The sequence below is a fragment of the Pelophylax lessonae genome (genome assembly GCF_965119305.1).
Source record: "Pelophylax lessonae genome assembly, chromosome: 4".
In the NCBI taxonomy this organism is placed as follows: Eukaryota; Metazoa; Chordata; class Amphibia; order Anura; family Ranidae; genus Pelophylax; species Pelophylax lessonae.
Window position 1 is genome coordinate 604,378,354 of NC_138771.1, and position 18,446 is coordinate 604,396,799.

General features: G+C 42.0%; 1 protein-coding gene across 3 annotated transcripts in view; it reads left to right on the top strand.

Moving 5' to 3' along the window:
- The window catches only part of RGL3 (ral guanine nucleotide dissociation stimulator like 3), a 180,028-nt gene that overhangs the window by 82,946 nt on the left and 78,636 nt on the right, over window positions 1-18,446 (top strand). For all 3 annotated transcript variants that reach the window (XM_082254292.1, XM_082254291.1, XM_082254293.1), the window contains 3 exons: window positions 12,877-12,975; window positions 13,199-13,395; window positions 16,025-16,099. In XM_082254292.1, the coding sequence (XP_082110418.1) occupies window positions 12,877-12,975; window positions 13,199-13,395; window positions 16,025-16,099 (371 nt within the window). The remainder of the gene's footprint in view (window positions 1-12,876; window positions 12,976-13,198; window positions 13,396-16,024; window positions 16,100-18,446) is intronic.

The window sequence follows — 18,446 nt, forward strand, 5'->3', positions numbered from 1 at the left end:
TCTGCAGCCTGCAGTCTGGCAGGCCCTTGCGCTGCTTGGTTCAAGGTAAAACTAAAGAAAATTGAACAAGAAAATTGTATAATGAATGGCCAGCTTAATAGCTGTCCTGTGGATAGAGCTGTATTTATAGTGAGATTAAATTACACACAGGGGGACCCTATTTACTTATTAGGTGACTTCTGAAGGCAAATGGTTCCACTAGATTTTAGTTAAGGGTATCAGAGTAAAGGTGGCTGAATACAATTATACCGAGCCTTGGGTAGGTAATTCTCTGGGTTCCACTCGGGTTTCCCTGGATGGTCCTATGGACACGAGTGCTGTCCGGTAATCTGCCCGAGTCCTCGTCACACTTTTGTTATTCTGAAGGAAAACAGCTTTTCCTTCAGAATAACAAAAGTGTGACGAGGACTCGAGCAGGTTACCGGACAGCACTCGTGTCCATAGGACCATCCAGGGAAACCAGAGTGGAACCCAGAGAATTACCTACCCAAGGCTCGGTACCCCTTTAGGGGTGACTAACTCTGGTGAGTGCGGTCCTGGGGGTGCGGTGATCACCTGAGTTCGGGCACCCTTAAAGAAATATCTAGAAGCACCTGCACTGAAGTCACCTTTTTTTCTGAAGATTTTATTGCACTATTTATTTATGGACTATTTATAATTGTGGTATTATCCAATCTTAAAGACTATTTATGGACTATTTATTCATTTGAAGTTCTGAATATTGCTGCTACATTCATCTATGGTGGTTCTACTTATTTATATTCCATATACCTGCTGTGAGGTTTCATATAGTTCCCTGTCGATATGCTATACTGCTAGTGGACTTTACTTATTCGGTACACTCAAGGATAGATTTATCTTTTAACCACTTAATGCATTATACTATACGCCACTACTGATTTTATTTATTTATTTTTCTGTCACTCATTTGTGACAAGTTGTGGTATCACCATATACTTGCCATTTGATTTCACCAGTTCAATTTTGCACATTTTCGGCTATCACATTTTTATACCCGGTATCACATTCTAGTGCATATTTTTTGAATACAGCCACTTACTATTTATTTTACTTCACTTATTTATTCTCATTAATCAAGTATATTAATTATTAGGATATACACAAGATAGAATTGTTGCACTTTGGCACTTTAAAGGCGTTTACAATACAGTCACCTGCTATATACATCACTTTACCTATTCATTTATTCTAGTATCAATTTTTGAATTATCAAGATATACACAGCACACTTGTTTACAACGTTTTTTTACATTTCTTGCACTTCGACACCTTTGAGAGATGTGTATTGAGTATTAAGAGTATATTGGCAGCGCCACACACCTTCCTTTATTTATTTCTTACTTTTACTATATATCTTCGGAATATAGTTTCAGAGGGGGGCTGCAGCCATTACCTATAGATAACCTAATATATCCTAAGCGCGGATTTCTCCACATACATGAATACAATTATACGCCACACTTTTCTAATATTTATTTAAAAAATTGGAAAACCATTTATCATTTCATTCCACTTCACAATGTTGTTCCACTTTGTGTTGGTCCATCACACAAAATCCCAATAAAATACATTTATGTTTTTGGTTGTAACATGACAAAATGTGGAAAATTTCAAGGGGTATGAATACTTTATCAAGGTACTGTACGTCTTCTATGGATCATAGGAGTGCAGTTCATTCTGCACTCCTGTGACCCATTTTAAGCCATCCGTGCGCTAAAGCCCGCTGTTGGCTGATGTCACTCAGCCGGTCCAGGCTCAAGAAAGATCAACCCAGAAGCCCAGGCCGGAAACTGGCTCAGCCTCTCGGCACGCCGATTAACCGCTTGCCGACTGCTCACAGTATATTTTCTGCGGCAGTCAGCCCCTCACAGGCAGAGTAACGTAGGTCTACGTCGCTCGCCTGTGAGGCTCTGGGGAGCGAGCGCGCGCCCGCGGAGGCGCGCTCCCGCGCGGTCACGGACCCCCCCGCGCGTCTGACCAGCGGACCCGATATCCGCCGGTCACTCGGCGATCGGCGGGGGAGAGGGAGAATGTCAGGCAGCTTGTGTAAACAAGCCACCTGTCATTCTCCTCGCTGTAAAGACACTGATCACATGGATCTACTATGTAGATCCGTTGATCAGTGTCCTTACAGCTCAAGCCACAGCCAATCACAGTAGAAAGCACGCCCCTAGGGACACACACAGCCCCTCCCTCCCAAATAAAGTTAACCCCTTCACTACCAGTGTATTTTTACAGTAACAGTGCATATATATAGCACTGATTACTGTAGAAATGTCACTGGTAACCCCAAAAGTGTCAAAAATGTCAGTCAAGGGTCCGATCTGTCCGCCGCAATGTCGCAGTACCGCAAAAAAAATCGCAGATCGCCGCCATTACACGTTAAAAAAAAAAACACCAAAAATGACAGAAATCTTTCCCTTTGTTAGTAAACGCGATAACTTTTGCGCAAACCAATCAAAATACGCTTTTTGCGATTTTTTTACCAAACATAGGTAGCATAAAACAAATTGGCCGAAAATTTTAAAAAATTTTGATTTTTACATTTTTTTTTGGGGGAATTTCATATAAAAAAATGTGAAAAATATTGTTATTTTTGCAAAATGTACGCTCTTTTTTTGTTTATAGCGCAAAAAGTAAAAATCGCACGGGTGATCAAATACCACCAAAAGAAAGCTCTGTTTGTGGGAAAAAAAGGACGCCAAATTTGTTTAGATACAGCGTCGCACGACCGCGCAATTGTCTGTTAAAGTCACACAGTCCCGAATCGCAAAATACCCCCTGGTCGTTTAGCAGGAAAATCCTCCGGGGCTTAAGTGGTTAAAGTCTAAGCCAGCCGCTCCGGCTCCCTCTACAGCTTCCGCATTCTACTGACCGTCACCGGCTCTCTGCTCACTTAAAGCGGTAGTATCCCGCTTCTTGACACTTTTAACTACAGGTAAGCCTATAATAAGGCTTACCTGTAGGTACAATTAATATCTCCTAAACTGGCACGGTTTAGGAGATATTTGCAGTGCATGCAGCCGCTCACGCGAGCGGCGCATGCGCTCTGAAGTTCCGGGGGGACCTTCAGCTTTCCTTGCCGGGAGCTTGCCGGAAAATCACTCCCACGCGCATGCGCGGGAGTGACGTCATCGCGGCTCCAGCCAATCACAGCGCCGGAGCCGCCGAAACCGGAAGAGTCGCCGAGGGATCATGGCAGCGCCCGCAGCGGTGTCCGGGGGTCCGTTTCGGGGCTTCGTTCTAAGGTAAGTAATACATAATGAGCTAGTATGCGATGCATACTAGCTCATTATGCCTTTGTCTTGCAGGTCTTTTTTTTTTTTCTCGGGTTTACAACCGCTTTAAGTCCAGGAACTGAGCGATCAGTGGTCTTTGATCGCTCAGTTCTCGGTCTTAGAGGCAGAGGGGGACAGCTGCAGCTGGGATCAGTGCTGCAGCCATCTAGGTAAGTATGATTCTTTATTTATTTTTTTTTTTTTTTAAACGATACTTCTCTTTTAAGCTGGCTATAGATTGAAAGAATTTCAAAACTAAAAGTCTTAGGAAAATTCATACAAACATTCTCAGAACATTCTAATGTTGTTCAAAAGATTTTGTTTGTTTTTAACATTTGATTTTGGAACGAATATACTTTACCGAATGAAAACAACATACACTGTTCGAAATTTGTTCCTTTGAGAAAAAAATTCCATCCGAAGCCTTCAAATTTTTTTCATGACTTCAGTCAAAAACCAATGATGATTTGACCCACTAATGAATAGAAAAATGGACAAACTTTCTTGGGACATTCTTTTCCTAAGAACTTTCTGTCAAAATTCCACCTATCTATGGCCAGATTACTCATATGCATATTTTAACTTATTTAAACTTAGCCCTGGTTTACACCAGTGCGGCTTTAAAATCTTCAGCGCAATTTCAAAGTCGCAGATATGTGCGATTTGGACCATTGATTTAATTGCAGCTTGTGACTTTATTTAACCAGTTTAGCCCCGGAGGATTTGGCTGCTCAATGACCAGGCCCTATTTTTGCGATTCGGCACTGCGTGACTTTAACGGACAATTACGCGGTCGTGCGACGCTGTACCTAAACGAGATTGATGTCCCTTTTTTCCACAAACAGAGCTTTCTTTTGGTGGTATTTGATCGCCTGTGCGATTTTTATTTTTTGCGCTATAAACAGAAAAAAGAGCGAAAATTTTGAAAAAATTATATTTTTCACATTTTTTTATATGAAATTCTCCAAAAAGTAAAAATCTAAATTTTTTAACAGTTTAGGCCAATTTGTTTTATGCTACATATGTTTGGTAAAAAAAAACGCAATAAGCGTATTTTGATTGGTTTGCGCAAAAGTTATCGCGTTTACTAACTACGGGAAAGATTTATGTCATTTTTATTGTTTTTTTTTTTACTAGTAATAGCGGCGATCTGCAATTTTTTTTGCGGGACTGCGACATTGCGGCGGACAGATCGGACCCCTAACTGACACTTTAGACACTTTTGGGGGTACCAGTGACATTACTACAGTAATCAGTGCTATATATATGCACTGTTACCGTAAAAATGACACTGGCAGGGAAGGGGTTAAATTTATTGGTGATCAAGGGGTTAAGTGTGTCCCTAGGGGTGTGATTCTAACTGTCAGGGGGCGTGGCTAGTGAAGTAACCACAGAGACTTGTGATCCTATATAGCAGGATCACATAGCCTCTGTGATCACTTCAGGGAGAATGACAGACGGCTGTGTTTACATCAGCCGTCTGTCTTTCTCCCTCTGCTGCGGGAGATCGCCGGTCGCACGCGCTGGCTCTCCAGGGAAGGGGCGGAAACGCGCCACGGGCGGCGCGCGCTCGCCCCCTACAGTCTCCTGAGTGTGCGACGTAGCCCTATGTTGCTTTGCCCAGCAGCGGCAGAGTGCCACAGTAAATATACGGTGGGCGGGGTTAAAGTGGTTAATATAGGTCAAAGCAAGTCACAATGAAGTCGCAAAAATTACTTCAGGAACCTTTTTTAACCACTTGCTGAATGCCTGCCACAATTTTACTGCGGCAGGCTGGTTCAGCTGCGCGAAACAACATAGTACTACCCCTACAAGGCAGTGGGAATGTCGATCCATGGGGCCGGTGGCCGCGATTGCCGCTGGGCACCCATGATCGCTCCCCACTGAGAGAGAACAGTCGGCTGTTGTAAATATAGCTGACCGTTCTTCTCTCTGAAATGATCACAGAGCGCCTGTGATCCTTCTATATAGGATCACAAGTCTCTATGATCATTTCACAAGCCCCTCCCCCCATAGTTAGTAAACACTCCCCTAGGCTCACATTTAACCCTTTGATCACCCACAGTGTTAACCCCTTCCCTTCCAGTGTCATTATTACAATAACAGTGCATTTTTTGTAGCACTGATTACTGTAGTAATGTCACTGGTCCCCCCAAAAGTGTTGAAAAGGTCAGTTAGGGGTCCGATCTGTCCGCCGCAATGTCGCAGTCCCGCAAAAAAAACGCAGCTCACCGCCATTGCTAGTAAAAAAAATAAAAATGACAAATCTTTCCCCTAGTTAATAGACGCGATAACTTTTGCGCAAACCAATCAAAATACACTTATTGCAATTGTTTCTTTTTAACAAAAATATGTAGCAGAATACAAATTGGCCTAAAATGGTAAAAAATGTAGATTTTTAAATTTTTTTGGTAATGTTATATAGCAGAATGTGAAAAATATTTTTTTTTCAGAATTATCACTCTTTTTTTGTTTATAGAGCAAAAAATAAAAATCACAGAGGTGATCAAATACCACCAAAAGAAAGCTCTGTTTGTGGGAAAATAGGACATCAATTTAATTTCAGTACAGTGTCGCACGACCGTGCAATTTTCCGTTAAAGTAACGCAGTGTTGAATCGCAAAAAATGGCCTGGTCATTAGGGGGGAAATCCTTCCGGTCCAGAAGTGGTTAAAGTCGCTGCGTCTTGAGCTCCATCGCTGGCAATGGGGTGTGACTTATCATGTGATTTTCTAACTGTCAAATCACATGACATATTGCACTGGTGTGAACTCTGGTGTGGTCTTATGGAGAGGGAGTCCTCTGTCAAGAAATGTCCCTTCCTTACAGGAACTTTAATTGGCAATCGGCTTGTGTGTGAATTTCAAACACAAACAAAGCAGTCACACTTACAGTATGTCTGTGAAGGTTCTCCTTTCTCCAAGTCATTGTATAGGCATTCAACTGGACTTGTTCTGCAAGAAATTTACAACAAAACACAAAACAGACAGACTTATGAGCTACCTAAAAATGACAACTTACATTCAAATAAAAAGTATAACGTTCTAATAATACCTTTTAAAAAGTCATATAAATATTACAGCCATTAAAATACCTCCATCGTGCAGTTAGCGCTGTCCAAAGTCCAATCACACATTATAAATCATTCACATTCAATATGTCACATATGCAGCACACTGTGACAACTAATGATAACATGGACTAAGGGATCTTTATTCTTCTACGCGTTTCTTGGATATACTCCGCTTCCTCAGGATGAGAGAGGCCATTTTTGTATTAGACATAAAATACATTTCTAGACATAAAATACATTTCTAGACATAATTAATACAAGTATATCGATTAAATATATCAATTTTCATCAACCTTGCATAATAGCATAGAGTCCAATATCTGTTACACATTCAATAACTGCAGATTCCAAGGAACAAGGCCACTGAAGTGGTCCCGGAGGGCGAGCGCCAAGATGCCTCTGAGAAATTACAGGGGCACCACGGGCCCCAGACTGGACAAATCTATGGGGATATAATAAAAAGGGTCACAAATTCAGAGTGTATAGTATTGTAGCACTGCCCCATGGGAGCTGCTGAGAATGGATTCCCCTGGGTTACCCATAGCAACAGGCAGTTAAAGCGGAGTTCCGGCCTCAAATACCTTTTTTAACTAAAAATACCCCTATAATGCTAATCCATTGCCCTTTACAGAACCGCTATTCTCATACTTACAAGGTGTACAGTGTTGGATTTTAGTCAAAACCTTTCTTCTAAAAATGCGGTCTGGGCGCGGCCATCTTAGACGTGGGCATCTGAAGCCGCAGTGAAATCTGCTGTGTCCTTCTTCCTGATTCCAGGGAGTGTTCTGGGAGTTCTTCCTGATTCCAGCCTCCTGGGAGTGATGACCAACAGCTCCCAGGATGCAATGCAAAGGCGGAAGTGATGTTGGTGGCCGTTGCCACAGAGGGGGGAGAAGGAGGAAGTACAATCAAAAATGCCCTGAAAATAAGGTAAGGGACCCTCGAAAAAAATTGAAAATGCCCAATTGTTGATCAGCATAGCGAGCACTCCAGGAATCACTAAAGTTGCAAAATAGGCCGGAACTCCGCTTTAAACTTATCACTTTAAGTCCTCGGCTCAGTCAATGAACAGTCCAGGGGATTTGGGTTTTTGTATTTTATTTGTAACTGGGATGGGAGAAGGGATGAGTGGGAATCCCACTCATCCCTTCTCCCATCCCAGTTACTCCAACTAGCAACTATGCACAACTTGAGGACATCTATCTGTAGTGTGTGCGGCCAGACCGCTGCTCCACTTTGCCACTGAGGTGAAGATTTAATGGGGAACTGTACTTTAAGTTTCTCTTCAGGGTCTAACTTCGAACCCCCTTTCTTACTCGCTGTGTGTGCTGGTTCCTGTCCACTGACTCTCCCTGGAGTGGTGCCCTTCCTGGGCAGAACCCTGGCAAGCTCCTTTGTACTCACGGACACTGTTTTTCCCAGGATGCTCCGCCACTTTCTCCATCAGTTCCCTCTGGACCTCACAGCTCAGCACCACACTTCTGGTCCAGTAGGCCAACTGCCTGTGGCCGCTTTCCACACTGACAGGAGGAGAGAGACAGCCGTCACCCTCCTCCTGGGACCTGGCTTCCTACCCAAAGACATCCTGTCACATGTGCCCCTGGCTTTTATGACCAATCCCAGGATGCACCACTGTTCTGCCCTCCGACTGGGACAGTCACAAAAGCCTTTGTGTCACTGGCTGGGTTTCCTCCACTGTCCAACAGGCTCCCCTATTGGGACACTCCCTCAGACCAAGTGAATCACACATGGACACATGTAACAGGCATAACTAGAAATCCTGCTCTCCCATAAGCAGAAGAGCAAACAAATGCCTTTACCTAGCACCTAACTAGGAGGGTGCTACAGTATGTTGCGACCATATGCTGCATTTCAAACATGAAAAAGAAAACCAGTGGTAATTGAGTAAGTTGTGTTTGAAATTGCAGCACAATTGTTATCAATCAAATTATATCCGGTAAAACATTTTTTTTTTCAACCTGAAAGAGAAACACATAATGATCTAGTATGCATCGCATACTAGCTCATTATGAAATTCTTACTTACCTTAGAACGAGCCCCCGCCGTGCCACCCGCTTAGCTGTATGAGGGGCGACATGTTCAGTCGCCCGCCTTCCGGGATCGCGGCATCCGGCCATCTGATTGGCCGGAACCGCGGTGACGTCACTCCCTCGCACGCGCGTGGGAGCCGACGGTCACGGCACGGGGCTCTGAAGGAACGGCACCAACGGCCGTTCCTTCAGAGCGCATGCGCCAGTGACGTCACTGGCTGCATGTAAGGTAAATATCTCCTAAACGGTACATGTTTAGGAGATATTTACAGTACCTATAGGTAAGCCTTAATATAGGCTTACCTATAGGTAAAAGTGTCAGAGGAGGGTTTACTTCCTCTTTAATATGCGCTCATATACGTTAAAGGTGCACCAAAATACAACAAAATCCCAAACAAAAAAGAATGTGTATTAATATGAGTTTATAGTCCCTGATGAAGTGCTCAAATTATAAGTGTCCAAAATTGCAACACAATTCCAGGTCAAAATCCATTCATGCAGGTACGTAAGTCATGCATTTATAACTCATAATAAAGTGCTTTAATCCTCCGCCTTGTGTCTGTGTGATCTCTTATCCCAATTTCACCACCAGTGCTGCGTCACTAGCCACACCACCTGCAAGCACTGACCTATGATTAAAATAGGTCACTATAAGCCTTGCCCTTTAATTAGGTCTCCCATCATCCATTGATCTCTCCATATTAATTAACCACACTGCTCCTCAGAAATCCAACTTCAGATTCTAAGCATACACAAACAACTTCTTCATTTATCTGTAATACTCAAAAATAATTAAAAACCATAATCTTGTATATTTTAAAACTACTGCTCTTTGTTACCAAAAATAAAAGGAAAGCCACTCAAAATTGAAGTGTACACCTGTGCACTAGGAACAATTAACCTCCTAAATAATGCATTGCCCCCTTAAAAATAAGCAAAAACACCTCAACCTCCGTCTTCTGGGAATATCATGAATGATGACATTACGTAATACCATCACGCACCTTGTGATTCCTCAAGGGGAACAGAGCCTCATGACGAAACGCGTGGATGCATGAACGCATAACAGTGTACAGCAGCAATAATAGAGGATATTAAATTGTGAAGCACGTATAATTTTTGGCTGCGCGGGGAATAATTTTTGATTTTAGAATACCTTTTGTTAGCTTGTATAGCGAGCACCCCAAGTTATTCTCATGTCCCTGAGATATAAGATAGTAGTAGGCATTTAATAATGGTGTAAAGATAAGCAGAGTCAAAAATAAAATATATAAACTATGCCCACCAGCCAGCCTATTAAAAGCATTGGTCTGATGCTGCATCTGTCCCCCGCCGGCTCTGCACTGAGAACTGAGTGATCAAACACCAAGATCGCTCAGTTCTCCACTGTGCTCAGCCATTGCTGTCTGCTCACTGGAGTGCTGGGCAGTGGAGGGGGCGGCAGCGACTGGTTCAGGCTCCCAGTGGCTTGCTGAGAGACTGAGCCAGCTGCCGGTCCAGGTTTCTGGATGAATCCCGACTGTAAAGTCAGGATTGATCCAGTGCCTGGACCAGCTGAGTGATGATAGCCCACAGCGGGCCACAGGAGTGAAGAACGAATTGCACTCCTGTATTCCATAGCAGAAGTTTGACCAAAAATGCTTTGGTCATACTTCTCCTTTAAAAACTTATGGAGTATACAGTACTTCCTACCTACCTACGAGTATGGATAGTAGCAGCTCTGCCCTTTTAAGTTGAGTCCACGGGGGGCTTGTTTTGCAATATTGAAGGCATTTCGGAGCTTATCCATGCCACTTCTTCAGAACAACTTCAACATCACAGGACACGTCCAGCTGATTGTAAATACCTACTACTAGAAGTCGCACCTAGTTGAGCTGGTGGACCCATTCAAATCAATCAAGATGTTGGATTACAATATCTGTTGCTTCTGCCCCGATGCCAAGACACCAGGGAAGTGGAGTTCTTTACTTTAGCAATGACTTCTTAAGGGAAAGTTTGAACGGTGTCCAGGAAAAGATGATTGGGGCCAGCACAGATCCCCAAATACATAGGAAATATTTTGGATCCTAGAACTTTTTTCTAGTGCAACAGAGATGTACAACATAAAAATCAAATAAAGTAATGCCTGTTCGGTTGCATTTCCCCTTGAGCCAAATGTCTTTGGTCATTTTGCACGCTTTTTTTCATTTTATTTTCTTAGTTTTGCTACAGTAATTTTTACAGGTGTCTGAGGCTTGAGCAATTTTTAACCACTTTACCGCTGAGTACCGTAGTACTACTGCGGCAAAGTGGCTCTTGTAGGTCTGACGACGTAGACCTACGTCGCCAGACTCCTCCCCCTGTAGGCGGCGCTCGCGCTTCGCCGGAGGCTCACTCCCGCTGTTTTCATTCACAGCGGGAGTCGGGCCAGGGGAGGAGCAGCGGCGATCGCCGCTGCTCTGCCCCGATCGTCGGGGAATCCAGTTTGGAGATCCGCCCGCCTGTGTAAACAGAGCGGGCGGATCTCCTCAGTGACAGGGAGTGACAGATCGGAGTGTTCAGCATAGCTGGACATCCGATCTGTCCTTGTCTCACACAGTCACCTCCCCCCCCACACGTCAGTAAGCACCAGGCATACATTAACCCCTCCCTCTCCAATAAAATTAACCCCTTCCCTGCCAGTGTCATTTTTACAGTACCAGTGCATATTTATAGCACTGATTACTGCAGTAATGTCACTGGTACCCCCAAAAGTGTCAAAAATGTCAGTCAAGGGTCCGATCTGTCCGCTGCAATGTCGCAGTCCCGCAAAAAAAATCGCAGATCGCCGCCATTACTCGTTAAAAAAAAAAACACCAAAAATGATATAAATCTTTCCCATAGTTAGTAAACGCAATAACTTTTGCGCAAACCAATCAAAATACGCTTATTGCGATTTTTTGTTTACCAAACATAGGTAGCAGAAAACAAATTGGCCAAAAATTTAAAAAAAATTTGATTTTTACATCTTTTTTGGGGGGAATTTCATATAAAAAAAATGTTAAAAATATTGTTATTTTTTCAAAACAAACGCTCTTTTTTTGTTTATAGCGCAAAAAGTAAAAATCACACAGGTGATCAAATACCACCAAAAGAAAGCTCTGTTTGTGGGAAAAAAAGGACGTAAATTTCGTTTGGGTACAGCGTCGCACGACCGCGCAATTGTCAGTTAAATTCGCACAGTGCCGAATCGCAAAAAGTGGCCCAGACGTAAGACAGCAAAATGCTCTAGTGGTAAAGTGGTTAAAATTATTTTGGCCAATGGAAAACTAGTTAGTATGAGAATAAACATGTGATATGTGTGTTGAATTACATTGGAGCCAAAAATGCATAAAGCTTGAAGCTTGTAGCTGAAAAGAAGCTCATTTACTTTTTGCCCTACAAGCTTCAAGAAACACTATTGAACAGACAAGGACTCACTGCTCAAGGTGGTGTGATTGCCTGATGACTCACACAGGTGCATGCCCCGGCTCGCCTCCGTGAAAACTTGATAAAAGAAAAGGAATTGGCAGCACTCCAGGTTGAGTCAAAATCCAGATTTATTGACTGGACATCCAAATATGACAATCGTGACAAGGTAGACGCGTTTCACACACTGACTGTGTGCTTAATCATTAGTCTGGATGTCCAGTCAATAAATCTGGATTTTGACTCAACCTGGAGTGCTGCCAATTCCTTTTCTTCAAGAAACACTACACTTAGGTGTGAACAGGCACATTTGAAAACCATGGGATTTTGGATGTTGAGCGTTTTGGAGTTTTGAGCTACAAAAATGCTCAAATAAGTTACCATTTATATCTTAAAGTGTTACTACACCCACAACAGTAAAATCAGTCTGTATATGCAGTAAAGCATGCTTGTTATACTCACTGTGGAACCTAAGGGGTTAATCCTGCGTATTTTGAAAAAAAAGCTGTTTAATTCTGTCTTCTCTGATCCTCCCTTCTTCCACAGTCCCCGATCCAACTTCTGATAGTATAGAGCCTTGGGGGCACTTTGCACATGCTCAGTTTGGTGTGATTGCTAGAGAGTTTTTTTTTTTTAAGTTGGGGTGCATGTGATCAGCACAGGGCCAATCAGCACTGTCCAGACAGAGGGTTAGGGGTCATGCAGCCTCATAGGATATTCAGAATTAAAACTCCTCCTACAGGCACTGATAGGAATCACAAGACTGCTATATATTGTTGATTAAAAGAGGTATTTAGCAGTTTATATTTAGTAAAATAATTGCATTTCCATGTTCTGTGTACTGTGGGAGACCAGATATAGTGACTGCAGGATCCTGGGTTTAGTAACACTTTAAATCTAAAAGATGTATTCCTGACAGATACAGCACACATGCAATATGGAACCACGTATGAAAAGACTCCACATTACAGTATTTTTTAAATTTGATTGTAATCTATTTTATGATTTCATTTTGTTGTCTTTCCAGAATCCATTGCAGGAGTGGGGGGAAGAGGTGGAAGAAGGGGCAGTATATGGTGTCACACTGAGGCGGGTGAGGACAGAAAGACCCTCTGGAGAATTTCTGGTAATAAAAAACTTTGTTCTATTTACAGTATCATTCCTTGTCACATCTATTTTGTCCTCATTATCCCTCACACCAATATGATAGGCTAATAACCGGGCTCTTTATCAGATTGGGCCGTACACATATATTGCCTAGCTGGATCTATCTTGCTGTTTGGTACATATTCTCCATTCACTTCGGCATCTTCATATTGCTCCCGTTAACTCGCTTTCCTTTTCCTCAGGTCAGCCCTGGCTCTCCCGGCTATGTTCATTATAAGACGTGTAAGGTGCGTTGCCTGCGTGCTGGAACGCTGCAGAAGCTAATGGAGAATCTTCTGGTGGAATACCAGGGTACAGATCCTGGCTATGTCCCAACTTTCCTCAGTACCTATCGTGCCTTTACCTCCACTGAAAAGGTCCTGGAGCTGCTGCTGGACAGGTGTGACCCTCCTTCCTTCTCTAAGTCAGTGTATGCTCTTGTTGTGGTCCTCTACAAAATGTGCCACATCCCTATACATAGAGCAAAAATTGTGGTTTCCCCTGGGGTGGGACTTTTGAGGCACAACAAAATTATAAATGACAAAAATATTAAAATACTATAATTTTATTAACATATCAAGTATACAAAAGGTTATTATATCCACATTAAAAACATGTGCAAGCATGGAAACGTGCTAGATGTCAAACTCAACCAACCAATCCACAGTGAAAGCCCGACGCGTTTTGAGGTCACAGCCTCTTCATCAGGGAAAACTCTGGATGGTTTTCTGTTGGTATTGAGAAATATATGTAACAGCATTGTATGTATTTTTTCTTATTTTTGTATTTTCTCTGTGTGTTTATATTTTACAAACATATGAGCAAATTGAATGTTCAATGCTGTTACATATATTTCTCAATACCAGCAGAAAACCATCCAGAGTTAACCCTGATGAAGAGGCTGTGACCTTGAAACGCGTCAGGCTTTCACTGTGGATTGGTTGGTTGAGTTTGACATCTAGCACATGTTTCCATGCTTGCACATGTTTTTAATGTGGATATAATAACCTTTTATATACTTGATATGTTAATAAAATTATAGTATTTTAATATTTTTGTCATTTATAATTTTGTTGTGCCTCAAAAGTCCCACCCCAGGGGAAACCACAATTTTTGCTCCTTCCTTCTCTAATTACTTTCTTCTTTCTGTCAATTCTGCTCTTCCTAGCCTCCCTTTTCATTATACCACTTTCTAACCTGCTGGTAGATGTGAAATGATGGTCTCCTGCTCTCACAAATTGAGTGACTGAGTGATAATCTATGAAGTCCTGAATGGCTGTTTTATTCAGGGACAAAGTGATTACACAGTTTTGGAAACCTTCCATAATTGCCTCTGGATCCCCTAGATAAGTCAGTTCTGGAACTATATGGGTGTGCCGATCTCATTCTCCCTTAAATGGGGTGGCGTACAGGCATGAAGGGCTTAACTTTGACTTTTGGGGTTGTGTATAATTAGATATGTAGACCAGCCTTTTTCAACCAGAATGCCCAGGCAAAATGCCAAAAATTGATCAAAAATTCTATACAAGCCAGCAAGTTAATCAAGCCTGGCTTTTAGTTACTCAAAGGGTATTCCTTATGCACCATTACGACTTTCTAGACTAGAGTTCTCCAAACTACGGCCCTCCAGCTGTTGCGGAACTACACGTCCCATGATGCATTGTAAAACTCTGACATTCACAGACCTGACAAGGCATGATGGGAATTGTAGTTCCTGAACAACTGGAGGGCCAAAGTTTGTGAGACACGGGCATCCTAACGACCAATAATATCATCGATTATTAAGGCTGATGTCTGTTGTTTCCAAAGCATCCTTGTTTGATCCTCCTGTGCCCCTCTCCCTTAGCACTGGGGTGACATTAGATGACTGATGGAGAGAGATTGAGGGAGAAGAGAAACATTAGAATATTAGTCAGTACCAGTGTGAAGAAGTGTATTTGATTTGGAAGAATAAATCACCTCTAACATTTGGGTGTCCTACGTGTGGATGTTGCTGCATTGTGTAAAGCTATTAGAATAGCTTTTTTCACATTTTAGAATGGAGTACCTTGAGACTGTCCATAATTTTAAAGGGTGTCTTGAGACTGTCCATAATTTTAAAGGGTGTCTTGAGACTGTCCATAATTTTAAAGGGTGTCTTGAGACTGTCCATAATTTTAAAGGGTGCCTTGGCTAAAAAGAAGTGAGTTGAGAAATTGAGAATTGCAATTTTTAGGATTAGGTGCCCCCAAAATCATGGATCTCTTCAACTCTTTTCTAACCCAAGGGTTACACACATCAAAATGGTCTGGTGGATTATTTAATATCCATTGTGAATCACAAGAACCTTGGGTAGGTTGGCTAGGTCTCCTAGGAGGTTCCATGTTTTCAAGTTTGATTGGAGTATTCCTTAAAGATAAAAATAAAGGTGTAGCGCTAATCCACAACAGGGGCAATCAAGTCCATAAACTTTTTCTCCAAAGCCTGCTACGCAGCCCGAACGTCAACTGCTGGGCTTTGGAGTTTACAGAGGCAACATTTACTGGGTGCTCCTGCCAATCTTCACCGACATCAATAGAAGGGACACGTGCCAGCTGAGCTGCTAAGTATCTAAAGAGTAATATCGACTATCGTGAGAGCGAGTTTTGGGGGAGTTCTTATTGCCATCAGTGTCCTGTTTCATGACATCTGCGATATATGACCTTTGTAGTGAGGGTCTTGTCATCTGGTAAGAACATATGATATTAAACCTGGTGGCAGATCTTCTCTCCACTCCACACCAACAAACTCAGAGTGCAGGAACACTTCATGTGGGACTTTCTTTTTCTACATTTTTATGGACTTGATTGCCCCTGTTGTGGATTAGCACTACACCTTTATTTTTATTGTTCATGAGATCTTTTATTCAGGATTTTTGTGTCAGCTGCTTCTCATGTGATTAGATGTTTGGTTGATAACAATTGTGCTTAGCACAGCAATACGTCTATTATATTCCAGATAACTGTTGGTAAAAGTGTGTCTCAGATATCGGACCTTCTCTTTATTCACAGACACCTAGAAAGAATGGGCGAAAAGGAACCTGTATCTCCTGGGAGCCCTGTTCCGGACACAGCATCTGTGCAGAGGTCAGTGTTATTGTCGGTGTCAACCCAGGCCACCTAAACCTCCAGCAGGAAAGCTGGTTTCACTGTTTGTGCAATCTGTCATGGAACACTGCTTTTTCCAAAATAATGGATTAACATTACTGGGTGAATTTGGTTTAACAATCACCTGTAGCTCTTTGCCTCTTCCATACCTTCAACCTCATTTAACAAAGTTTTTGTTGAATTTTTTTTGTTCTAGTTTTTAAATTAAAGACCAAACTTTCTTTTTTTTTTTTTTTCGTTTTGGATAGAGTGGCAAGAGATTAGAACACCTGTCAGGTTTTCATTTTTTTCTATGTACTTGTTAGGAAAATTCAGTGCCCTGTTTACTACCAAGCATGAAAGTGAAATAAAATCTCCAAATTTGGGTTTTTACCAGAACGGGAATAGAGGAAAAACTTCCATTGGGGATACTAGTTATGATGATCCTGATGACAACAAGGGATTCCCTCACTTTGGGGGGATTGCCTCTTGCTTCATGTTTTGGCCATGGAACAGAAACTGAAGGTACATCCCCCCAATGGGACACAGATGGTAAAAAAAAAAACAAATTGACTTTTAAGGTGCAAACACATATATAAATGATGGAGAAAAAATAATTTTAGTAAAAACAATTTTGCATACTTTTATTGATCCAAATAACAAACATAATTTTTAAAAACAGGTAAAAAAGAAAAAATAACTATGTAATGTCAGCTCAACATGTTTCACCATCTAAGGATAGCTTCTTCAGGAGACTAACAGACATCTCTAATGAGTTATTTTTCTCCAAAAAACTGATTTGTGCCCCATATGGAAAAGACTATAGATGGAAGTGCCTTTAAACATGAAACTCAAGGATGAAATCCCCCATTTTGCATACGATGCATCACAGAGGAGGGAAGAGCCAAGCCATTTTGTTATTAGTCTAATGTAAATAAACTGTCCTTATAGTGGAAACAGAACCAAGGACCAGATTTATATATTGGGTGGAAGAAAACTTTCTCATGTACCGTATATAAATCCTATTTATTTAGTAAATGAATAGGACAAAAAGCTTTTGTGCCAATCACTTTCTCTTCAAAACAATTAGGAAGCAAGGATCCCATTCAGGAACACTCAGATTTATATCCAATCACCTTTTCCTAGTCAATTTCTATATAATATTAAGGGATGTGGTGCTTTCTAAATATGTCTCCGGCAACATTTAAAAAAAAAAGAAAAGTTACAACCCTCCCTTACTCTATCCAAAATGTAAAAAAAAAACTTTTGCCTTTAGTTAATTTCAGTAACTAGTAGCAACTAGCCAGAATCCATCTATTTATGGTTTGCCTCTAGAAGAATGAATTTAGATTCATTTCTATTTTTAGTTTTGGATAAAAAAGGAAATACGGTAGTTAAAAGCTCTCTCAGGTTTTTGTTGTTTCTTTTGATTTTGTTTTTGCTTTGTCTTCCCCCCATCCCCTTGTGAAATCCAAGAAAAAATAGTTTTACATGTCTTTCTCTTGCTATACTCCAGTGCTGCCCTTCTCTGCTGCTCATTGCTGCCCACTTCTGGGTTGAATGGCAGCCAGCAACAGGCAACCTACTGCTGTGAGCCCAGGCTGTCGTGGACCCACCCCCTGGGGGTGTGTCACTATACCAGACTACGCTCACAGTACTGCTGCACTGAATAGTGATCACATGTCATACAGTGCCCTTCAGTGTTGCAGTACTGTTACCACCAGATAAAAGGGAGTAAGTAACTATAACCCTACCTGGGCCAGCAAGATTACAGATTCAATAAAGGTACTGTATGTATGTAAGGAGTTTAAAATATAGGCACAAGGGAAGGTTCAGGGAGAAAATGGGAGTACTGAGGGGGCAAGAGGACTGGAGATCTGCATGTGTGTCCTGCTGCAGTGACCCACAAAACAATTGAGCCAGAGGGTCAGCCAGATATCCAACTTTTTTAGCAATGGCGCACTCAGTATTTCTTTTTTGAAAAGGGTACCTTAAAGTACAAAACAAGACATAGAAGTGGAAAAGTTTTTCCAACCAATAGAGCCAGCTTGGGATGTACATAGTACTGGGTATTCCATATATTCCCAATTCCTTGACGCATATATAGAAACACGCTGTACTATGTATAAGTGCTGTAAAAAAGTATTTGCCCCTTCCTGATTTTAATCTTAAAGCGGAGTTCCACCCAAAAGTGGAACTTCCGCCTATCTATTTCCTCCCCCCCCTCTGGTGCCACATTTGGCATCTTCCCGTGGGGAGCAGGTACCTGTTTTTGACAGGTACCCTGTCTCCACTTCCATCGGACCTCGCCGTGGTGAGGTATGTCAGAAGTTTTGCCTTGATCCTG